Source organism: Enoplosus armatus, chromosome 7, assembly GCF_043641665.1.
Source record: "Enoplosus armatus isolate fEnoArm2 chromosome 7, fEnoArm2.hap1, whole genome shotgun sequence".
NCBI classification, from domain to species: Eukaryota; Metazoa; Chordata; class Actinopteri; order Centrarchiformes; family Enoplosidae; genus Enoplosus; species Enoplosus armatus.
The window spans coordinates 13,291,703-13,315,433 of record NC_092186.1 but is presented as its reverse complement, the minus strand read 5'-3'; the positions used below and the strand labels follow the sequence as shown (position 1 = coordinate 13,315,433).

Genomic DNA, 23,731 nt, shown 5'->3' with positions numbered 1-23,731 from the left:
TCTTCATGTAGAGAAGATTATACCTCAAGTGCAGGCTATAGGTAACTACACAAATTATAGTTTAACATCATTGTCTGAACTCTAAAGCTGCCCTGGTGTGGTTTTGGTGACATTTTGTAAACAGGAAGATCTGCAGACATCCTCAAAATGTACATTTGGAAATAAGAGTTGCTGACCGAACATAACAAGGGCATTGAACAGAGCCAAGATACGTGTAGATGTTTACACTTAGATTTCCTCTAAAGTCTTCAAATCTAAACAAACAAATTATGATGATATTGTGCGTCTTCTTGTTCCAAAACTTCATAGAAGCTGAGATTGAAGTGTCATTCTTAACCTTGGAAATAGTTGGTGATTTAAATATACACACCACAAGGCCCACTTAGAAGCTGTTCCTGAGCTTTCCATCAAATCACAATATCTTCCTCAGCAGATGACGTTGCCCAGCTGTAAATGAATTGCAGATATTCAAAGACTTCTTGTCCATGTTGGCAACTTGTTAGAATTCCATTTGCTGAAGAATATCATGCGATAAGATTGAAAGCTCCAGAACAGCTACTCATCTTGTGATGAGATTGCTGTCTTTTAAACTGTTATAGATAGGAGTTCTTAAAGTGCTTGGAAAAGGATTGCATCGCCATGGCAACACAATTATCCTGCCATAACGTGGGAGGCAAGGATCATGTATGATCCACAGTTAGATAGTGTAATTATTCACCCGCCTGCAGGGAGGAACATTTATCTCTGCGTTGTCTTTTAGATAGTAGAAATTACATTCTTGTGGCGCAACATTCAACTATTTTGTTTAGTTTGATGGGATTTTTTTTGTGAGTTTATAAAAGGTTTGATAAGTGTATAAATGAATACAATATATATATTTAAATAGATTCAAGTCAAACAAATCAATAAAGTCCATCTGAGGACCACTGCAACAAAATTATGAAGAGTAACCATAATTTGTAAATGCGATTGCATTATGGCACACAGTACCTCCTGTAATGAAGTTGGGTAGTCATTGCTTACACATATCTATCCATTAGTTACCTAGCAACTTGCTATGTGTTGATGTTGTGGTACTGGTGAGAGCAAACTCACATTGTGCGACTGAGCGCTGGCTGAGATGTTTGTGCAACCACTTTATTGTCTCATAACGTGGAGTAATATCATTATGATGCCCAGGCAAGTGGAATGGAGCATGCTTCCTTCTGTAGCTGGGACAAAAATAACAGGCGCGCTAACACACACACACACACACACACACGGTTTGCTCATCAATTATTTCTCAAAGGGGGGATATTAGCTCAGCATTGCCCTAAATCGACCCTCTCCTGTGTGACACAGACCAGGTGTTATTTTAAGACTTAAGACTAAAATATTACACAGCAAGTTCAGCTCAGCTATGTTTGGCCCTCAGAAAACAGACAGCTCCTTGCTAGCACATTATATTATAATAGCTTTCAAAAGCTAATAGCTATTGAATGGCATTGGGTGACCCAAGAATTGGAAATATATCTTATTTGCTCGTTCTTTCACTTCTGTGACTGCTTAGGAGAGAAAAAGGAGGAATATGTCCTCCTAAAAAGCCAAAATCCAAAATGAATTGGTGCATCACATTAAAATCAAACTTTTCTCTCAAGCTTTTTTAATAGCAAGTCACTCTCTGCCAATAGTTTTTCTCATTTTGCTGCATCGTGAACTGTTTCCCCGAGTCCTCAGTTCAAAGGCAGGTGATTGGTTCCAGGCTCACATATTTAAGAGATGAAAGTGGAGAAAGCTCTCTGTATCAAAATGCCTTGGTAAACACAGAAAGGTCAGGGAATAGATTCTTTGCTTTGAAATGTCAGCTGATTACTTTATATCAGGCTTCTAAGATAAAATAAAAAAAGGCTTTGCAGTGTGGAGAGGAGAGGGGTAAAAAATAGATCATGTTATATTGGTGCTTTATCAATAAATGGTAGACAGGCATGTTTCATTTTTCCTTTTTATATCTGAGAATCATTCATATAGTAAATTGTATACAATCAAATGCAAAACGTTTGTGCTCTCCTTTACATGTACAAAATGTGGAGGCAGACAGACATAATTCAAAATACTGTGAGTGATTCGCCTCATTAATAAATGTACCACTGTGTTGAAATTCTGTAAAGCAGTGGTCCCGAACTTATTAGGGTTCTAAGATGATACAAGGAATAAAAAATATAATAATAAAAATATTTATATTTCTGTTAAACAAATCATATTTGTTCTGGCTTTTCTCAAATGTTTGCTTCTTCCTGCAAAAGATCCAATATTATAACATTTTAATGAAACGATCCCTGGAGGAAATAATCACTGTTTGATTGAAATAAGGTTTCATTCCAAGATGGTTTATTGTGAAAGTGTTAGTTAGTTTCATATTTTGACTCCTTAGACACATTATGAGACATTTCTTTACACAAACTGTACCTTTAACAGTCATTTATATCGTTATATCAGCATAATGCATTATTACTTTATCAACAAAAAGGCTGATTAAGCTGATCCCTGGATTTTTTTTACAATGGATATTTCGTTTTGGAATGAAAACTTAAATTGTACAAACTTGATTTTTAGATAAGGATATCAAATGGTTCTATTAAACACATACAAAACATATTATCCTATATACCACTAGTATAAGAGCCATCACCCAAAAATATAAGATTAGTATTGTAATAACAATTTCAGTACTGTAACATTTCAAAGCAAAAATACTGTTCATGATTAGTACTAAATCACTCATCTGCAGTGTTATGCAGTCATTGCTGTGTTACAGAAACTATACTGGAAAATAGAAACAAACAGGTATCATTAAACTTAGTGGTATTAAGTATTAATTTAAGGCTGCTGTGCTCATTCCCAGCTATCAGAAAACATTCATTCAGTTTCGACTTGGACTTTTGGTCATTGACAATAAACAATGTGAGAACATTTTACAGGTTGAGACAATCTGAATGTAGCCGATTCCAGTGTGAAACTAGTGGGTTTGTTTGCATCAACAGCAAATTAACCAACTTTCTCTTGCTGATAATTGCTGATAGTAGAGAGTGAATATATTGAAAATAACCCAAAGTAAGTCCAGCTTGTGGAATGTTGTTCGTATGAGACATAATTAGTGTAACTTGGAAGAAAATGTGCATTTTGAACTGTGTTGTTACTTTAGCAGGCGGAGACACAGAGAGAGAAGATGTTACTTTACCACATGTGCAATGGACATCAACAAAAAGCAAGATAAATAGACAGAAACATGCATCAGTAAGAGGATCATTAGTGAAAAGACATTAGTATGCATTAAAATATTGTGCATACAGGTATATGGTTTGTTGTACAGACTTTGTACAGTTTGAAATGATTATAAACACTGCTTCACATATTTTGATCACAGTGCCTTGGCTATTACTTTGGCATTTGACGCTGTAATCATTTTTTTTTATTTAAATGAGATGAAACGTTGATCATTAAAGATACAATAAACAGCAATGAACACTCTTGATGCATCCAAACCATCAAGACCAACTTTGGCCAGCTGTAGGCAAAAAGGATCAAAGCTGTTCTAAACCTTGCATCAAGAAGGACTTTGATTGCTCCCAAAGAACTCCTGTCAAGCATGGATTGAGGACATTTGGCAAATATCTCCTAAGTGGGAATGAATCAAGTATGCAGCACTATTACTCAACTTAAAATCGATGTACAGCAGAGAGATATGCAAGCACTGATTTCTGAAAGTGAATTTGAGAACAGATTCAGATTAAATGTTTTTGAGAACGTGTACAGCTGAAAACGTTTTGGATTGCCCCATATTTCAGAAGGTGCATGTGGATATGCTACAAAGATATATATAACAAGTAAAGCACTACACCGTACTTTGAGATGAGTTTGATTGTGTATGGAAAGAAAGAGCACCCTGTCATTTGCCAATGATTGATCAGAATGAGTAAGAGCTGTGCAGACTCGGGCATCTGGATATGTCGCCTAAATATTAAACGATACGATGTGGTCTGTGGAATATTTTTGCATTGACGTAGTTATAAAGGCCATGGTGCAACCATTGTTTGAATTAGTGGGAGTCTCAGTATATGAGAGTTCGGTTCTTGGCTATTGCATTAGTCTGTGGTTATAAGTAGCGCCACTACGTTACTGTCGGGGGCCATTGCCCATAGAGTGTTTGACAGCTTCCTCCAAAGACCTCCTGGTTACCAGCAGCCGCACCACGTCCTCTTTCTTCTTTGTTAGTCTTTTACGAGCCTGGTCGTGGGTCACCATGGTCATATCCCAGCCGTTCACCTGGGAGGAAGAACAGAATTTGGTTTGAGTAAAGCTGTAGCCATTTTCTCACATTTTAGTTGATTAACAGTTGGACAAGTTGATGCACAGCTAACCGTGTCTGACTCTCGAGTGTACACATGGTGCCATCTAGTGGATCTAGACCAAAGCTCTATTTCACTACACACCTGCATTATTTTGTCTCCCATCCTCAAGTCTGCGATCTCTGCTGGTCCTCCTGGTGTTATCCTGGTCACGTAGATGCCCTTTGGACCACACAAACACATTCATTATTTCATCAGATCACAGCTGTGCAACCAATACAGACAATCTAAAAAGTAAATTGCCATTGTCTACGGACGTCCTAAACATTATCCACATTGTGAAAGTAACACATATTTTCAATCTTTATCTACACTTAAATCTCTTTTCTCTGTAATGTCTGACTATTGCAAACAAGCAAATTATGATAGTGACATTAAAACGATTCATAACTTTGATGAGGGAAAATTCAGCCCAAGAAGATGATAGGATGACAGTTTATTCATGCTGCATTTAGGGATCCAATAACTCAATGTCTTGTGAGAATGCAGGAGTCTAATGCTGATCATTATTCATAGTAATAAAAGTGGCTTCTAATATTGAGCACATAAACCAACAATAACTCCTGAACTATGACTGCAACAAACCATTATTTCGATCAATTTGCCAATTATTTTCTTGATTAATTGATTTTTTTTTGCCAACCAACAGTCCAAAAGTCAAAGATATTCAATTTACGATTAAATAAAACAAACGAAAGCTGCAAATTTTTACATTGAGAAGCTGGAACCAACACATTCTTGGTTTTGCTTGATGAAACACTCAAAACAATAATTGATTTTAAAAATAGTAAATTTTCTTTCAGTCGACTAGTTGAATATATGTGTGTGTATATATATATATATATATATATATATATATATATATATATATATGTATATAAAAATATATAAATGAACTTACTTTATCAGTCTTGTCCCCAGAGAAGGGGTTCTGTCCAGGGTCCTGGTCTATCCCTCCTCCAATGCTGAAGCCCAGGATCAGATTATTTTCCTGCCGCAACTTCTGGATCTCAATTCTTTGCTGTTTGAGAGGAAAAAAACTAAATTAGATTGATCTTGATGGAGCATTAGACGGCCAATTAAAAAACCCAGATACACAAAATATTTGTTTATAACCACTGTTACATACTGACAAGTCCCTGATCAGGAAAACAGTGTATGCTGGATACTGGCAGCATGTGTCAGAAATCAGTGCTGCAGAACTGTGTCAATATTTTCTATGCATCAGTGTCACTGAGACAAGTTCTTGTACATTACTATTCTTGTTGATTAAAGAGACTCCAGTTCTTACTTTATGAGAGGAAGAACAGTTTGTTAGATGTAAATGTCCAACTAAAAACCATCAGTTCCTGAAATTATATAAATTATTATTTGGCAGAAAATAAATAAAAGCACAAAAATGTGTTTGTGTCACCCTGGATGTTCTTATGTGGTAACTGTCAATAACCATAGCTGCAACATGAATCTAACTGTTTGTTAAACACTGTGCAAAAGCTAAAAAAAAAGCAAAAACAGGAAAGTTAATGTATACAGGCAGGTTACCATCCAGTGAGCATTGATTTATCCACCAGACACATTTCAGCAGATGACAAACGGTGGGTTTCAGAGGCTCTTCTCTAGTAATTGAAGTGCACACTGGAACAGAGACTTTATTAGTGAAGCACTGCCCTTTACACTGACAAGCAGCTGTAGGCTCACTAACCAGATGGATGGACGACTCTGACAGTAGGATTCCTCACAACACTCCTCAACACAAAGACGGCCTGTGTGAGTGGTGTTGAATAACCAGACATTCATTGAGTGTTGTGGCTGATACAATGAAGCCTGAGGATGTCTGGAGCTTTGTTAATACTGAGTAAGAGTCAGTCAGTCAGGACTTGCAGGCACTGCAACACATTTCTCTCTCCCCCTGTAAAAACAGGTTTATAAACCTGACTGGTAGACCTTCTATCACTCTCTCACCAAAACAACTGACAAACTATAAATAAGACATATTTCAATATGTTGACTGAACGGGCGATGTTTAATTGCAATGCAGATTAAATCCTATTAATATAGATTGTTGACCGAGTTTTTACAAACAACACAGTGCTGCTTTAATTTATTTATCCAAGCACTTGCTAACTATAATGTTAAATATCCATGATATACAAACTTAATAGGCCTGGCATTGATAGCGGACTCTAGTAAGGAAGTTGACATGCATGCTTCCTTAACACTTACCTGCTGATCCACACCCCTCACATATGACATCATTGCAAATCTTTTTGCAACCCTGGCCTGGCCAAATCCCAGCTATCCCAGTCATATCTACCACTTCATTGGCTTAATCATGAAGACCTACTTGCAATTGTGGTAATTCATGCAGCGCAGTACTTTATTTTCTGTAACTTTGCGTGAAAGTCGACCAGGGAGACTGAATCACACCGATGGTGTCTTCCATATGTAAGAGTAGTTAGCTGTCAAGACATTCACGTGGCTTTTAATTAACAGTCAACGACAATATGTTAGCTACAGTTTCTATCTCATTTCAATGCCCCATTTCCTGACACAGTGATTTAACGAGTTATTTGGTTCAATTTACCACTCAGTCACTGGCTAACGGACGTTTAGAGACATGGAAAATGCTATTATATGTCTGCCGACGAAGTCAGCTGCTTCCCCAGTGTAACACTTCAGCTAAACAAAGAAAGTCATGTTGCAGTTAGCGTTACCATAGATAGCTAAAGTTAGTGAAAGCACCGTGGCTAACTACCATTAGCTAGTTAATTCCGGGTTTTGTACTGATACGGTTTTACGTTAACGTCGGACCAGACGCTGAACAATGGAGATGGAGTCCCGTTGAATAAAAACAGCCCGACTCCCAAACTTACCACAACAGCAGTCATCGGCTGTCCTGGGACGAAAGACATGGTGCTGCGAGGATGTTGAGGGTAAAAAAACGTAACTTAGAAACTTGCAGCAACTGTTGTTGGTGAAAAAGGATCCTAGATCTTTCTAGATCACTACACGAGTAGCCGTAGGCTGATCCCTGGCTGGAAACCAACGGCTTCCCAGATGACGTCACTTCGCCTCCCAGTTTATCAACTCTGCGCGTTTTGTTGCACGGGGTAGCCAGGGAGGGCGGTGTTTGATGGTTGGCCGTCGCCCCGCTGACTGTGAAGACATGCGTTACAAATCAAACTCTCCAAGGGATTGTTGGTTCTCCGTGTGTCCCGGGACAAGGCTGAGTGTTTCCCTTAAAAGGAACTGGCAAATAGTGACCTCCTTCGTGATCCTCTATAGTCCAGCCCATCTACTTGACACAATATGCTGAAAGATACCAACACAAGTCTTGTAGCCCTCTTTACGTTTTGGCATGCAGTAATATGAGCATCGAGATGGTAAGTAGGCCTAACTAATTTTACACTAACTAGTTTTGATAAATTGTATGTGCATGTAGTCAATCATTCAGCTTTCAATCAACATTGTCAATTGGACAACTATGGAGCTGCAAGGAACAGTTTGTTTGGTTTGCTTTATTTTTACTCTCCAAATTACAATCTCGTTTGTATGGAAGCCAATTACCACCAGGAAATAGAAAAAAAAACAATAATAAAAATAGTGAAGGAATTCATAATTACAACATAGTTAGGCTATTCAAAGTAGTCAGAGTTTGAATTTATTATCTAAAAGAGGATGAGATAATCACAGAAAGAGTTATTTTTATAATTCTTAAATGGTTATCTATTTGTTTTTTCCTGTCACCAATCGGACTCCTCAATTTGTATATTTGTACTTTTATTTAAGACTGTATTTAAATGCAATTTAAATTCAACTTGAGGGCTTTACTTGAGTCCTTTTAGGATACATATATAGTGTGGGGTCCAAAAGTCTGAGACCACATTAAAAATCTCAAATATTTTCACGAAAACCTGGAAATAATCACAAAGTTTCAGGATTCAGAAACATTTAACACAAGAAGTTATGACTTGTGGAGTCCATGCCAGCTCAAGTGCACGCTGTCATCTAAATACTAAGAATTTAAATGCAGACTTGAAATGGCATACTTTTACATTGTGGTATATTACACGAAGGAACTGAACACCATCACTGTACTCTTTGAGCATCTGATGTGGTTTCCTACCACTAGATGGTAGTCTATAATGAGAAAAGTGTTTTCTCTTCGAGTGGGAGGGAGAGCTCTGAACTGATTTGACTACCATACACCAGATAATCCCAACCATGGACACTGTCAGACGTTAAACTATTAATTCATTAAGATTAATGGGTTTATAATGGGTAATATCATAAAAAATATAAGAAATAACAGAAGAATGACTCAACAAATGATCAAATTACTGAAAACAACAAGCAAATCATAACGCCCTTTACATATTTTTTTTGGCTCTTTATGAGAACATTTACAGTAAAAGGAGACAGGTCAGTCTGGGGTAGAAAGGGACTGCCATGTCGCACAGGTTCCTGGTTGAATTAAAACCCAGGTCATTACACCACCACAGCGCACACCTCATCACTGAGCGACCAGGACATCACAGAAGCCATAACATGCAAAGAAGATTGTATAATTTCCCCCCGGGGATCAATAAAGTATTTCTGATTCTAATTCTGATTCTGATCAGAGTGAGAAGTGACGCAAGGGAGGAAGAAGAGGAGAGGGGACAGGAGGAACTGCATAGAGGTAGAGCAGAAACTGAAATCATGTCTATGGGTGAATAAAATGGTGTTTTCCTGATTTTTCATGCTCAAAATCACATACGTCTCTTGTTTTAAACAGCAGACAGAAGGTAGAGTAATATTAATTATGTGCCATGAAACAGACTGCAGAACAGCCATAACAGCCTTGGAAACCAATACAGATTGAACAGTTTTCAAAGGTTATTTATTAGCCCAGTCATGTAACATAATTCAGTGCCTATTACAGATATATTATTCAGTCATAGACACAGATGTGAAATATTGTTGAGATAACGTGGTCTCGATGCTTCATAATCCTCATCTTTAGCTGTTATGAGTACAAACCAAACCATTTGTCCTCCATGTCCAGAAGCTAAAGGTGAATTTGACTCACCTGTATGTTTCTACCTGTATGTATATTTCTTCCCTCGTCATATTAATGATAACAGATCTGCATCTGGTGCCACAGTACAGAATATGTCCTGTAGTCAAAGCAGCTGATATTGACCACGTCATGTCTGATTTACATAAGCTGCATAAAATTTCCTCCTGCTGCCCTTTCATACTTACATTACGTTCCCAAAGAGGCATGTAAAAACATTGAAATGTTGAATTTAAAATCCTAGTCAACTCACAATGTTTATCTGTTGAATAAACTAACAAATACATAAAAAAGAAAGCATTCACATGTCACTGGCACTTATTACAGTCACATGAAGGCAGCAGTTCAATCTATGTTATACTCTTTCTTTACACTTTGCAAAAGAGGAGCAACAGCCTTAACTTACTTAACTTATAGTTATATACTTGACTCAGCTGAGTCCTAAACAACATCATTCAAGCTTCTGCAGCTTTGATTCAGTTATGTAAAGGAAAAAAAGAGGTAGTCTGCCCACTGTATAGTGCAAGCTCACAAAAAGGAATAGTTTGACATTTTGGGAGATACACTTATTTGCTTTTTTGCTGAGAGTTGAATGGCGAATATGAAGCTACCGCCAGCAGCCTGTTAGCTTAGCTTAGCACAAAAACACAAGAAACAGGGTGGAACAGTGAGCCTGGCTCTGTCCATAGGTAACAAAATTAATCCATCTGTACATGACTTTCTAGGGAAACAGTTGTGTATCAGTAGCCTGGGGCGAAAGGGGGAGGTGCGAGGTACTCCTGAGGTAACCCTCCATCAGTCAGTCTCACATCAGTACAAGTGTAAGAAAATGGTGGATCATTGAAGGTCTGCTCCCCTGTGATCTCATGGTACTCATTCTCAGTGTTTCCACTCATGTCAGTCGCCTCCATATCAATCTCTGCGTACATAAACTCCTGCGACGTGCTTCTCTTCTTTTGGAATTTCTTCTTGAGGTTCTTTAGGTTGGTGACGACTGACGACTTTGCTTCCTGGATCTTTGCAGACTGGATGTTGGTGCCGAATGTGTGTTCAGTGGGTATGGAGGGACTCTCGGGCGCAGATACCGTTCTGATACAAGCCTGGTTCTGCTTCAGGGGAGGAACAGAGCTCCGAGCAGGGACCTCAGGAGGCTGGTTGGATGGAGGGTTGTTGGCTGTATATCTGTTTCTGGTCATTGGAACTGGCTGGAGATCATAAACGTGAAACATACAGCACAGAAATTTGTTAGAAAATAAAAAGACTCTTTACATTAAAGCTGTTAAATATTAAAGCTGTTTTGTTTCAAATCTCAGGTATATCTCTTAGACATTAAGTAATCATGACTAAATAAAAAACACTCCATAGTTAGTTTTTAGGAGTTTAGGAGCACTGTGTGGGTGTGGTTTCATCAGATTTGATTGACAGTGGCCTGGCAAAGCAAGGACACAGCTCCCACAACTGTCATCAGATTTTGAAGGATGGCTAAAATCTGATTTGAGCACAAAAGTCATCAAAAGACATTTCCTGCTCAGCCCTGCCCACTTCAAACCAGTGTCAAAAACAACAGAAATCTCTCATGTGAAACAACCAAAACTGTTCAAAGTTTGGGAGAAAACAATATGTTCATATAGGACCCATCACCAGCATCTTGTTAGTTACAAGCAGGAAGCTGGTTCCAATAAAAACCTTTGAAATGTCTTGAGAATCACTTTGATCTCACAATATTTGGATATCTTTTATCTTAAGAAGTAAAACATGCCATCAGTTAACAGTTTTAGCAACAGAAAATATCTAAAACACTCTACTAAGATCATCATTACCGTGGCTGGATAAGGGGAGGTGACATGTGTAAATTCTTCCTCCAGACTTGGGTAAAGTCTGTTTGGAGACAGGACTGCAGAGTTCCTCATGATATTTGGTCGATAAGGAAGGGCAGGTGGGACATCCTCTGGTGATATTGGGTGACTTACGCTGGGATGCAGGAAGATATTAGGTAGCAAACTTGTGTTAGGGTTCGGATGTCTTTGGGGAAACAGTAGTTCTGCATAGTCAGTCTTGTCATTTGAGGTCTTACAGAAAGAGAGGGAGAAAAACAGAACAGTTTGTGACTGTTTTTGCATGGTGCAGAGGTGACAAGCTAATAAGCAAATATCATGGTTTCGAACAGTAATGGTGACTCAGTTTTAACTCTAAATGCGTGCACTGTAAATGCCGAAAAGCAAATATGTAGTCCTCATGCTTTATTGTAATTTAGACAGTTAAATTTTGTTAATTTCAAATCTATGTTGTATGGAGTGACTGTTCAGTTTAGGCGCCTGTATGCAGGTAGGATATTAAAACATTTCCTAACCTGTCCACAAGCAACAGTCAGCACCTCAGTGAAAGGCATGATGGGAGTCCTACGATGAAAGTCCACCAGGTCCTGCAGGAACCGGTGCCGAATGTTCTCCCCTGCTATGGTGTAATGGCCGTCCTCCAATGCATCAATCATAAAATGTCTGCAGCGGTCCCCAGCACTGAGGGGCAAAGACATAGAGAGGATATATCAAGAAGAGTGAACAGGGCAGGACTGAGGTTGGACTGAGTGTAAATGGTGAAATAAGGCCCCTTTAATCCTGCAAACACTCACCGGTATGAGAGAGTGTAGCCAATCCTGCTCTCACTGACTCTGATGAGGAAGTAGCCAGGAGGCTTGGACATGAGCAGTTCCTCTGCTGTCCTGCACAAATAATTAACATGCCCAAATTACCACAGACAAAAGCCCCTTTCACACATGCACTGTAATCTGTAAATGATGTGGCAATTTTATGGGGTGGCATTGTGTGTGAACTGGAGCTGGATTCAATTTGCAGGGAAAGTCACCCTGGGAGTTTGTCATCTTAAAACAGAAAGGAAACAAGGTCAGCTTTCAACACAGAACAACATGTTCTTACCGTGCATGGACTTGACTTGATACATACTGTGCATTATAATCTTGTCAATAAAGTAAACTGTTGGAGTACACCATGCCTAATAGTAATCCACATATATCATCCCTTATACAAAGTTGTGAATGTGTACTCTGGGTGTGGAGGAAGCATAAATGCAATAAGTATTACAAGGGTAAAAGTCCACCATTCAAGAGGCTACTTCACTGACAAATCTATGATTGATGTGTATCATAAATAAACCTGTATAATCAGTGTTTAATGAAGTAAACCTGGAGCTAAAAGATGCAGTGGTCTAGTTTTGCTTGTCTAAAAAAATGGAGGAAAAGTAGGATATCTCTGTTGGCATAAAGGAGCACATGCTTACATAGGGGTTGATAAAAATGAAAAGTTTATATTACTTCCAAAAAATTTTGGAGGTTTGAGATTTTTACTTTACTCTTTTTAACCTGACATTAATATCATATATACAGTGAATACAAAAAACATGATGTATCCTAAAGACATAAAGCATTAACAGAATATATGAACAATTTTTTACTTTAGCAATTCACTGAAAACAATCACTGCATGCTGGAACACAACATGTACGTGTACAAATTCTAAAACATGGCTTTCCACATTCCTCCCTGTCTGCCACCGACTGCCATAGATGGTGGACGCTGATATACTTTGTGAACTTACTTCCTGGAAATGATCCCATGAAACCATTCTGGGACTATGCCGTTCTTGATCACAGATCGGAGCTGGGACTCTGTGAACCAGGTGAAAGCATCACGTTGTCCTTGTAACGACTGACTCCACTCCATCATCCTGGGAAACAGCTCATTTAATCCTCCTGTTTGGGAAACTCAAACTCAAAGACCTGCTAATGCATCATTTACAGCTCGTTGAGTCTATACATAAGATCGTTTTACACAGAGCACCTATATACAGTACAAACCACATACAGATACATGAGCTGTCAGTAAACAAAGTCTTGCGTGTAGGCTGGTGTGCCCTGGATAACAATAGCCAATGATTTCAAGTCACAATACTGCATAAGTCTGCTTCTTTATACCGTGTGTATGTTCATTGTTCCTCTTTTCATTTCACATTATGTCACTGAATAATTGTTAGGAGAAGTATGTGGTGTGATGTACTGTGAACATTGTTCCTCAGTTGAACTTTACATGAAGACAACGCCTGTTTTTCATCATTAAAATTAAAAGATCATAAACGACGATTTACAATACAAAATGTACAGTAGCTTACAGGATGTTGTATCACTATTATTTTGTGCATCATTTTTACAGTTGTAACCGTTAATATGTTGAAGAAGCCAGACCTGCTGTAATTTGGTTGATTAAATAAATCTTAAATTTGTAGTTTGAACACTCACACAATTAAAATAATTTTGTAAATGAAGCTCAATCATAGCACCTCAGAGATTTCTAAATTTAACATGGTTCATAGCACAGACAGAGTCATAGGTTACTCACCTTGTCTGGCAGCTCCGAGATAAAATGACACAGCAGATCTCACTCACCTGACAACACCTGTTTGGGGGCGGAGACCAACACACATGTTGCTGTAGCTGTTAAACAGCCACACATATTTAGAAAGAACGCTACATAACGCAGCTAAATCAGACACAAATATTGTATATACTGCAGGTAACAAATGACCCTTCACATGGTCAGACAGAAGGTAAACGGTTATCTCCAAGTCTGGTGGGAGGTGGGAGGCCACATAAATAAGATTAGTTAACTTAATTAGTGGTTAGCAGCAGTCTAGCTTTACTCCAGTGCCAGGTCTGTATTATAATGTAAAGAACACTTATTTAAAGAGAAATGATTGAGGCTATCTCAAACGCTGAGCAGCAAAATACACCTTTTTATTGTGAAGATATAAGAGTGCACACAATACCATGGACACATGCAATTTAATGCAATCTAATAGCCCTGCAACAAATATGCTGTCTTTGTGTTGTTCACTTTGGGAGAGTTTGTCATTGTGTTGATTTCTTAAAACCTTTATTTTATCAGGGAAGTTTCACTGAGGCTCCCTTTTTCAGCAAAGGCACTGCTAACACTCACACAGATGCATACATTCACACCTGGAAGCTGCACAGTGGAAATGAGGGAGGGACACTCTCTAACCCTCTCTAACTGTCTTAACCTTCTCTAACCTTGAGGCTGCCACTGCACCCCGATTACTCCATGGTCATCTTTGATTTCAATATAATAAAATGCAATAAAGCAACACCAGAAATGATTTAAAGGGACTGCACTTACACTGCGCTCTTCTACTTTAACAGACAACTTGAGATTTAGTGTTTGCTAAAGGGCACAAGTGGACACGAGGGGCCAGGGATTGAATCACCAACCCTGCCATCAATTATCACCTGCAATAAATATTTCTGTTTTCATATATGATGTATGCTAGCATTCGTGGGTTTTTAAAGAAACAATTATTTAACAATATGCTTATGCCGGACAAATGTGTGTACATGGAAAAGTTTCTCTGACTTCCATCTACTATTCTGGTCTAAGAGGAACCTCTCACAGACGGGCACTATCTTGACAATAAAGTTCATGCTCTTTGGCATTATTATTGTTGGTAACATATTATCTGTTTGATGAACTGATGCTGGAGAGCCACTTCAGGGAAAGTAAAAATCCAATTTGGGCTGTTTTCATCCCACATGATGATTGTCTCAAAGAAAAATATCTAAATAAAGGTCAAAGTCTTGCTGCCTTGATGGTGTGCAAAGTAGAAGTGATGAGCTCCAGTGCAAATGTGCCTTTCTCCATTTACACACAAACAACCCACATACACACATGCTCCACCACCTTCTCTATCACAGGAAAACTACTTTCAAACTGTATGAATCCTGCAATTTACAGCTTTTGCTCATACTCATCTCCTCAAGCAAACTATTCCCTTTTCTCTGCCTCTGAGAAAACTTTCTATCTTACACATAACTTACACACTGATTAGTGGGTAACACTTTTCTGCATCACCGTATACGTTGCTGGTGAGAGTTGACACTACGTTACACAGTTGATTGCAAATCAAATTCAAATATCAAACATAAACAAACATTTAAATGAACCTTCCTGATATTGTTTTACATATTTTAATGGTCCACATGAATTTCCAAAAATAAAAAAAAGGTGCGAATATAATAAGTTGACAAAACATTTTTTTAAGAATCTCATTTTTAATAAATCAGAAGTACATATATCTACAAAAGGTGTAGATCAATAAGATTTATGAAACTTCAATACAATCATTGTAGATCTTATTTACAATTGCTGAATTATTTAATGTATTCCCCATGAAATCCATCAATGATCAGCGCTGAAATCCAAATTCAGTTATGGGAATGCTGAAGGTACGTCAACATAGAACTGGCAAATTTATAATTGGCAAGAATTATAAATGACTGATCAAAAGAAGAACCAAGCTCATTTTACAGACCGAATTTAAGCCAAACTAAAGTCTAACAACCTGCATTTTTTATCAAGCCATGAATTGGCTTCATCTGTGAGAGCCAGTTAAACCAAAATTGTGCTGAAAATCGATGAAGTCCAACCACATTAACAATGATGATTTAAATCCACAGGTTAACATCTACAGTTACATAACTCAATCTTCAGCACCGCAAGAAATGATTTGCTCTCACTGTAAAAAATTGCAGGTGATTTTAATCAGCTTTCAATTAATTTCCTATTCTTACGCCTGAATAGCTCAACGGAGCAAATACAATTGAATTTGGAGTGACAGCAGAAAATAAAACAGCAAGGATCCTTTGCACATTTCTAATCTCAAATAAAGCTCGTCAAGTCAAATGTGCAAAGCTTTTTGAGGTTTTCTACGCACCCAGAATGCATAGTTCAGACGGCCATGATACTGGGCCAAAATAAGACATGGGATGTCTGGAGAGAGGAGGAAGAGGAGAGGGAATAAAGTGAGAGAGACGAGGAGGGAGTGGGGTGGGTCAATCTGGGTTCCCAAAAGCATCAATGGGGATGCAAATGCATAAAAAGCTGGAAAAAGTGAAATGTCTATTAATGGGAATGTTGGGAATGGGAATGACAAAATATCTCTAAATAAAGCCTTCAGTATACTTTCATTAACTGAAAAGACAAGGTTTCAGTGCTCAGATGCTATTAGGAAGCCCAGATAGGGTACATGGAAAACAATATTCTTTGCTTTCAGTTAAGACTTGCAACAAATACAGTCAACAAATGTTAAGAACTTCTTTTGTACAGAAAGAATGAAGGAAAAGTGCATTATCAATAAGAACGTTAAAGGGCACTTTGTCATTTTGGTGCTATGTTTTTGTTTCACTCCATAAATACTGCTACAGCACAGCCCCTATCCAAGGCCCAGAAAAAAGTTGTGTGCATGTTCCCCCATTGGAACTGACCATCGGAAGAAGTATGGATGCATAAAACAATGATTTCATCATTGCTGTGATTCCTTCTGTGTAACTGTATCACCTCCAGGTGTAAGAGTTAGGTATTGCTAGTCCACCAGCTGAAGTGCATCAAATAATCGTCTACCTCACACCAATCACGTCTTTCTTTTCCAGAGCAATTACAATACCTAAAATGATGAGGTGAGCAACTACATAAGGAATCTGTGTGCCCTTAAAACAAGCATACTTTGTCAAGAACACAGTCTTACTGCAACCATGTGAATACTTAAGATCTGAGCCCCACATATACATTACATTGCACATTAAAGTGTTCACAAGTGAATGGAATGTTTCACCCTAAGAAATCAACAGAAAGACACGAGTAGAAAAGGTGCACAGAGGACATGTAAACCCCAATGTTGATATGAGTAAAATGTGCTGGCACCACCTTTTCATATGGTGAATCATAATCAATGATAGATATTTACATGTTGCGTTCACCTTGTGTGGATATATAAAAGTCTAGGCCACCCAGTCAGTACATTGGATACAATTGGAGCATAGTAGTTCCAAAATACTGTAATCAGCTGGGATTGTACTATCATCACCTTGGAGACATAGGTCGCATTATTTGACAGATTGAGTATTTTCAAAATTAGGAAGCCCATTGAACTAGTAAACCTATTCTGGAAGTATAATTTGGGCTACTTTTAGTGATAAGGATCAAATAAATAAGACGTCACCGAGCAACACTGACAAAATGCGAACCAGCTAGGCATCAGACATTATTGTAAGTAGTAAAGGTTTTGATCGTTTCTAGTGTCTCACAAGGAGGCCGTCTTTAAAAGTCAATAAAATCTAAGGAATCAAGTTGAAACTGTCAATCTAATGAGCAGCTGTGAAAAAATAAATCATATTTAGCATGTAACAGAGGCCACAGTAGTTAGATTCACAGGTGCCAAGGGAAGACTGGTAAACCAAAGGAGTGATACATGCTTGTTTTTCCCGATAGATAAGCACAGGACGATCAGAAAGAAAGGGAGGATAACAAGTGACGAAAGATAAAAGAGAGATCAGAGTGTGCTCTGTCCAGTTCTGTCCAGTGGGGGACACAGTTAAGGCGATGGTGGATGCCGACGCTCCCGTCTCCTCACAGGAGCGTGCAGCGGAAGAAACTGCTCTTCTTGGGCTGTTCTGTAATCTTTACTCCTTGACTGCTGCCCTGCGGGTTGTTGCCCTCCTAAAATAGACACAGATGTGGAAGCACATTCAAATATCAGGACAGTAAAAACACCAGTAACCACTGACAGTTTTATAACAATTAACTTTCCACATTCTCACCAGTTTCTTGTCCATTTTTGCTTTGATGTCTCTGGCGAGGGTTAAGAAGGACTGCAGACAAAAACAGGTAAACAAATAAAGCAGCTCATTAATGTACTCTGGGTGGGACCAATGATTTTGGACGAGGATGCACATGTTGTAAATTGCAAATGTATTGTCTGTTTCAGACACCCGGCAGAACTGCCAGTCTGGTGCAGCCATTTTAGTAGCACGTAGAGAAATATCTGATTTTCTAATCGACCTTCATAGAGACCAGCGATCAAACTATTTACAACATATGTCGGCCGATAATAATTGGTGGCTAATTGATCTGAGCACCCTTTGTAATACCTATTACTGAGCAGTGGACTTCTTAAAAGAATAGTTCACAACAATTTGGTTGCCACCCAGCAGAGACTCAAGGAAGTTCCTGTGAGTTGACCGAGAAATAGTCCCACACACACCTCCTGTGAAACTGCAACTTGTCCTCTTACATAAACAAACAAGATAACGTGTTAATTAGTGAGCTTTAGAGGTGCTAGTAGGTGTATTTTGTTACCCCCGGACAGAGCCAGGCTAGCTGTTTCCCCCTGCTTCCTTTTATCATGCTTAGCTAAGTGGCTGCTGGCTACAGAATCATATTTAACAGACAGATATGAGTGGTATCAATCTTCTCATCTAACTATCAAAATGTTGAAAACTATTCCTGTAAGCTCTGTGACAAAGATTCTGGGTAGATGTACAGGTTGTCTGTGGTGAGTCGATTTTCAAAGTTAAAATCTCTAAACAATATAAAAGGTACATGGTTGGCCACTTCTAGCACTAATACTTGAAATATGAATGAATAATTGGAGAAAAAGTGTGAACTCACATTCTCCACGTTGATGTTCGCCTTTGCACTGGTCTCCATGAATTTGATACCGTACTCCAGTGCCAGCTGACAGCAGGAGAAAAGAGACACAATCAGTGTCAGTACTCAGGCATAATGAGCTAAGATAATAAATATGAACTCCCACTCTCAGAGTGAGATTCGTATGAGTGCACTTTTTAATCAAGTTCTCAATACATTCATTGTCAAATTTTTAATCACCTTCTCTCCTCTTTCTTTGGACACCTGTCGCTTGTCATTGACATCACATTTGTTCCCAAGGACCATCCTTTCCACATCTGCTGAAGCATGCTGGGGAAGAAAGGTTGGCAATGTGAACAGACAAGAAATGACTCAGCAATAAAGTGTGTTTAGAGACGTGCATACTCTATAGCTCTTTGTAGAAGATCAATACCAAGATCAAATACACTCAAACACAGAACAGGTGGATACCACTATTTGTAGAGATAGAGTGAAGCAAATACACAGACACACACCTAGACACATTCAGTAATGTAAAATATTTTACCTCTTCTATATTCCGTATCCAGTTCTTGATGTTGTCAAAAGACTTCTCATTGGTGATATCATACACCAACATGATGCCCTGGAGAGTTGATAGAGGAAAAGACATAAGAAATGGAGTATCCAGACAACAATGAAGCCATTCCTTACTAATTCTCATTAGTCTATAGAGAAAGACTTGGAAAATAAGTGTCTAATGTGATTTTTCGGTGTCCATGTCAACCTTTATTAGTGATGGATCACATGATTTTGCAGCCTCAGGTAAAAGCATGACACTTGCACATATCAAAAGGCAACAAGATTAGATCAATTAGATTTCTGAAATAAAATATGCTAACACAGGCATCCAGTTAAACTTGAACTAAAGGAGAGGCCAACGAAAATACCACAACGACGCACTGAGCGCACCTCTGATTTGATGACAAAATTAGTATCAACAATGCTGGGTGTGGTTCTGGTAAATGTCTATGCTGCAGTGTGAGATGACCACCACTATACTCATTCAGATCCCAGAGATCATCTATACTATTGTATGAGTTGTGTGGCTGACAATGCAACTTACCATGGCTCCTCTGTAGTAGGCGGTGGTGATGGTCCTGAACCTCTCCTGTCCTGCTGTATCCCTACATAGAAAACTTTTTTTTTTTTACTTTGCCTTGCAGAACCTAGCCAAAGTGATTCACACCGCCCTGCCCAAAGCACCATTATTCAAAAGGAAAACATTCTTTTTTTGGTAAATTAATTTAGTTGCTGTCTTATTGACAGAAGATCAATATCAATGTCATCTCTATGTATTAGGCAAAGAGCCGGGAAGCAAGGGGTAACAGCTAACCTCTGTCAAAAGCTTTTTAAAAATACATAATCAACCCTCTAACTGTCTTATTTTCCTGTTATACTGCAAACCACTACATCCAAGAGTCAGCTGGGTTTTGTTGAAAATTGCAAAACCAGCAACTTTGAGGACACTAAGGACAGGACTTCATGCAGCCACAGGGCACAGCTGTTGTTGGTCATTACATAGTTCCAATGGTCATGAGGGTTAGGGTTACTTATGACATAAAGCTCTTTAAACCACAATGTCTCATTATTTCCTTCTACAAGTACCAAAGACACTACAAACATAGTGTGGATATGTCAGCTTTAGAGTGCTGGCATACACCTTTGACAGCATTAGGCTAGATGTTTACACCCCGGTTCCAATCTTTGTGCAAGTGTGAACATATGATAAGCCAGAAATAGCACAGAAATAAAGCAGATGTTGATCTTCTCCATTAAAGCTTTGGTATGACAACAACACAGCAAATTCCCCAAAATGTTCCTCAATTATACAAATATTTACTGAGGACATATTGGTACAAAGGTTGTCACATCAGTGCTCAGTGCATACAATGATCTAGACTTCCAAATTTACCAAGAGTATTTATTCTATATCAAATACAAGGAGAAACCTGAAGTCAGTGGTGAAGGGAGGACACAAAAGATTTAAACATAGGAAACCTGAGTTGTGCCTTGTTTAATAGCAAATAGATACATATTATAACATCAATGATTAAAGGACCAGATAACATCCATGTTTGTAGATATCTTAAATATCTCCTATGTCATTATCATGAGTACTCAACTTGATTTGGTTAGTAACTTATTTAAAAAAAAAAAAACATGCAACTTTGCATTATGTTATGCAAAAGTCATAAACTCAGTTGTCAGGTCTAGCTAAAACTAACACAGTCTAATACAACCAGTGTGCGATAAACCCTATTTTAATGGAGGGTTGTTGTATTAGACTGCATTCGTTTTAGTTAGATGTACCTAATAAACTTTCTTCGGCCACATTAATCAAGCTGCTAAGTGAAAACATGACTATCTTACCATATCTGTAGCTTGATCTTCTTTCCGTCTAATTCTATTGTTCTGATCTTGAAGTCAATACCTGAAGAAAAACAAAAGTCACATAATTTAATTCACCCAGTTTAAGCACATCTGTAATCTGGCACCTAAATTGACTCAGCATGCCATTGATATTAACATTAATGTTTGATTTTAGAAGCACAGAGTTGGTGTAGAGTTCATCAATACTTTCTATAGCGTTGGCTACCAGAGTGCGAAGTACAGGCAACTGGTCATATGAAAAATGACACTGCCAACTAGCTCACTGACAGCTTTGTAGCTTGTTAGCTCAGCTTGCTAGAGTAAATGTATATCTACAGTTACAGTTTGGGTGGGGTACCAACTTTTACAGTGTATACATACAGGGGCTTTGTAAGTATAGCAACCGGTTTAAATATCATTGTCGGTTTTGAAAAAAGCCCTTCCAACAAGCCGGCTAGGCTGCTTCCTGACTACCCACTACAAGATGAATGCTAGCCAGAAAAGTTAGCAACAAATTAGCATGACGGGATGGGCTTCTCCTGTACCACTTTTCGGCAAAGACAACACTGATACTACGACTTTTACCCACCTATAGTGGAGATAAACGTTGAGTTGAAGGCATCTTCTGAAAATCTGAATAGCACACAGGTCTTTCCGACGCCTGAATCGCCGATTAAAAGTAGTTTAAACAAGTAATCGTAAGTCTTCGCCATGTTATTAGTTAGCTTACTACTGCGGATATCCCGCCCGGTGTAAAGACAGAGACGTCACGGCTGGTGAGCTGCCTTTTCGTCAAATCAACTGTCACTCTTCTCTGTCGTCGTGGCTCCGGAAGTCCGTTGTTTTACCGATGAGTGTGCTAGTTTTGATGTCTGTGGTCACCCGGACCAAGATATTTGTTAATTAATCGTTTGACAAAGCGAATACTTCTCAAACGTGACAGATAGATGTTCTCTAAATGGTGATGCGGGTGATTGTTGTTGTGTAGTAATAAAATGAGACATCTTATCTTATGATATCATCTTATCTGTGACTTATAGGTAGCTTAATGTTATATCATCAGTTAGCAGGTTAGTTTTAGTTAGTTAGTTTCTCTCTCGTAACGTTTATCGACTGACGTTATTGCACCACTAAAATATCAGACAGGTATTAGATGCCATATTAAGACCATAAAGACACTTTAAAAGTCTGTTCAGGAAAAAGTTTATTTCAGTTATATATATTTTTTTTTTTACCGTATAGTCTACTTGTGAAACTGCTGTAGTTGGAGTAGTCGGGAACAATTAACTAGTTATCTATTAATAGTTGTTCATGACTCTTGTTTTGCGCTGTTTATAAAATCATTATGAAAGTAACATGATAATGTACTCAACATGGACCAGTTCAGCCATCATTATCCGTTGCACCTCCCCTGAGGCGAAAGGCCCCGCCCGCTCGGTGTCCTCCGGTACTAAATAATAAACCTTCATCACATCAACAACTAACTACGTTTCATCTATTCAGAGAGCCGCACTTGAACTTCAGCATCGCACTTTCTACTTCGCATTTGCATTTGACGAAAAACCTGAGAGATTTGAGCAAAAATGCCTGTAAGTGAAAATAGTTTTATTTTTTTCTGGTTATAAACGTTAGAACTTGTAGAACAGTTCGGATTGACAGAAAGCTGCTCGAGTAGTCTGTTATTAGTTGATAAATATAACATTACATGGAGACAGAATGAGAAATATTTATTTATTAGTTAATACATGAGGTGTACAGCGTGAATGTGCCTAAATGTGTTAATAAATTATTATCTGGGTGAAATATACAGGTATAGCTGGTGTGATGCTGGGCTTGCCTGGACATGTCTGTGCATTTGCCATACTTAGCAATTCATTCACCAGACTGTAGGGGGCATAAGAGCATAAACAAAATATTACGTCATTCAGTGAATAAGTGAAATAAAGAATAATAATAACACAAAAATGTTGATTGAAATTTTCAAAATGTCAGATGTTGTAATTATACTCTGATCTCGGTTGCAGCAGGATCTGATGCACCCAAGTTTAGTACAGGAGAGTAGTAGACACAAGAAGAAGAGGCTGGTGCAGAGACCCAACTCCTACTTCATGGATGTTAAATGCATAGGTAAGGACTGCACCTCACATCTCATTTTCTTTACTGATGTTCTAATGTGTTTTTGGATTGATTGTGTGCTTAAAGTGGTATATTGTCATGTATCTTTTAATACTCCACGAGGCTGCTACAAGATCACCACCATCTTCAGCCATGCCCAGACAGTGGTACCTTGTACAGGCTGCTCTTTAATCCTCTGCCAACCACAGGGGGGGAAATGCAGACTAACTGCAGGTGAGCAAAATGTCACAAAAC

At 38.4% G+C, this 23,731-nt stretch overlaps 4 protein-coding genes across 7 annotated transcripts in view; 1 reads left to right on the top strand and 3 right to left on the bottom strand.

The window, feature by feature from the left end:
* Positions 1 to 2,345: 2,345 nt before the first annotated feature.
* tax1bp3 (Tax1 (human T-cell leukemia virus type I) binding protein 3) lies at positions 2,346 to 7,410 on the bottom strand. Of its 2 annotated transcripts, XM_070908822.1 has the most exons (4): positions 7,259 to 7,410; positions 5,287 to 5,406; positions 4,470 to 4,547; positions 2,346 to 4,302 (listed from the first exon to the last, which is right to left on the bottom strand). In XM_070908822.1, exons 1-4 carry the CDS (start codon positions 7,295 to 7,297, stop codon positions 4,153 to 4,155), a joined length of 387 nt encoding a protein of 128 aa, XP_070764923.1. In that variant the 5' UTR covers positions 7,298 to 7,410; the 3' UTR covers positions 2,346 to 4,152. The 2 variants fall into 2 exon arrangements, with proteins under 2 accessions (XP_070764923.1, XP_070764924.1); XM_070908823.1 differs by lacking the exon at positions 4,470 to 4,547.
* A 1,840-nt stretch (positions 7,411 to 9,250) lies between these two features.
* On the bottom strand, positions 9,251 to 13,857 carry hsh2d (hematopoietic SH2 domain containing). The gene is made up of 6 exons (XM_070908854.1): positions 13,853 to 13,857; positions 13,056 to 13,184; positions 12,074 to 12,163; positions 11,795 to 11,960; positions 11,265 to 11,513; positions 9,251 to 10,649 (listed from the first exon to the last, which is right to left on the bottom strand). Exons 2-6 carry the CDS (start codon positions 13,181 to 13,183, stop codon positions 10,185 to 10,187), a joined length of 1,098 nt encoding a protein of 365 aa, XP_070764955.1. The 5' UTR covers position 13,184; positions 13,853 to 13,857; the 3' UTR covers positions 9,251 to 10,184.
* Positions 13,858 to 15,575: 1,718 nt separating this feature from the next.
* On the bottom strand, positions 15,576 to 22,074 carry LOC139287387 (ras-related protein Rab-8A). The gene is made up of 8 exons (XM_070908383.1): positions 21,951 to 22,074; positions 21,362 to 21,422; positions 20,055 to 20,115; positions 19,497 to 19,574; positions 19,190 to 19,279; positions 18,971 to 19,036; positions 18,121 to 18,171; positions 15,576 to 18,019 (listed from the first exon to the last, which is right to left on the bottom strand). Exons 1-8 carry the CDS (start codon positions 22,072 to 22,074, stop codon positions 17,930 to 17,932), a joined length of 621 nt encoding a protein of 206 aa, XP_070764484.1. The 3' UTR covers positions 15,576 to 17,929.
* LOC139287388 (small ribosomal subunit protein eS27-like) overlaps positions 18,146 to 23,731 on the top strand; it is a 6,223-nt gene continuing 637 nt past the window's right edge. Inside the window, exons 1-3 of one of the 3 annotated variants that reach the window (XM_070908386.1) lie at positions 18,146 to 18,160; positions 23,389 to 23,488; positions 23,600 to 23,710. In XM_070908386.1, the coding sequence (XP_070764487.1) occupies positions 18,146 to 18,160; positions 23,389 to 23,488; positions 23,600 to 23,710 (226 nt within the window). Of the gene's footprint in view, positions 18,161 to 22,824; positions 22,951 to 23,385; positions 23,489 to 23,599; positions 23,711 to 23,731 lie in introns of those variants that run through there. The other 2 variants (XM_070908384.1, XM_070908385.1) reach the window with 2 other exon arrangements.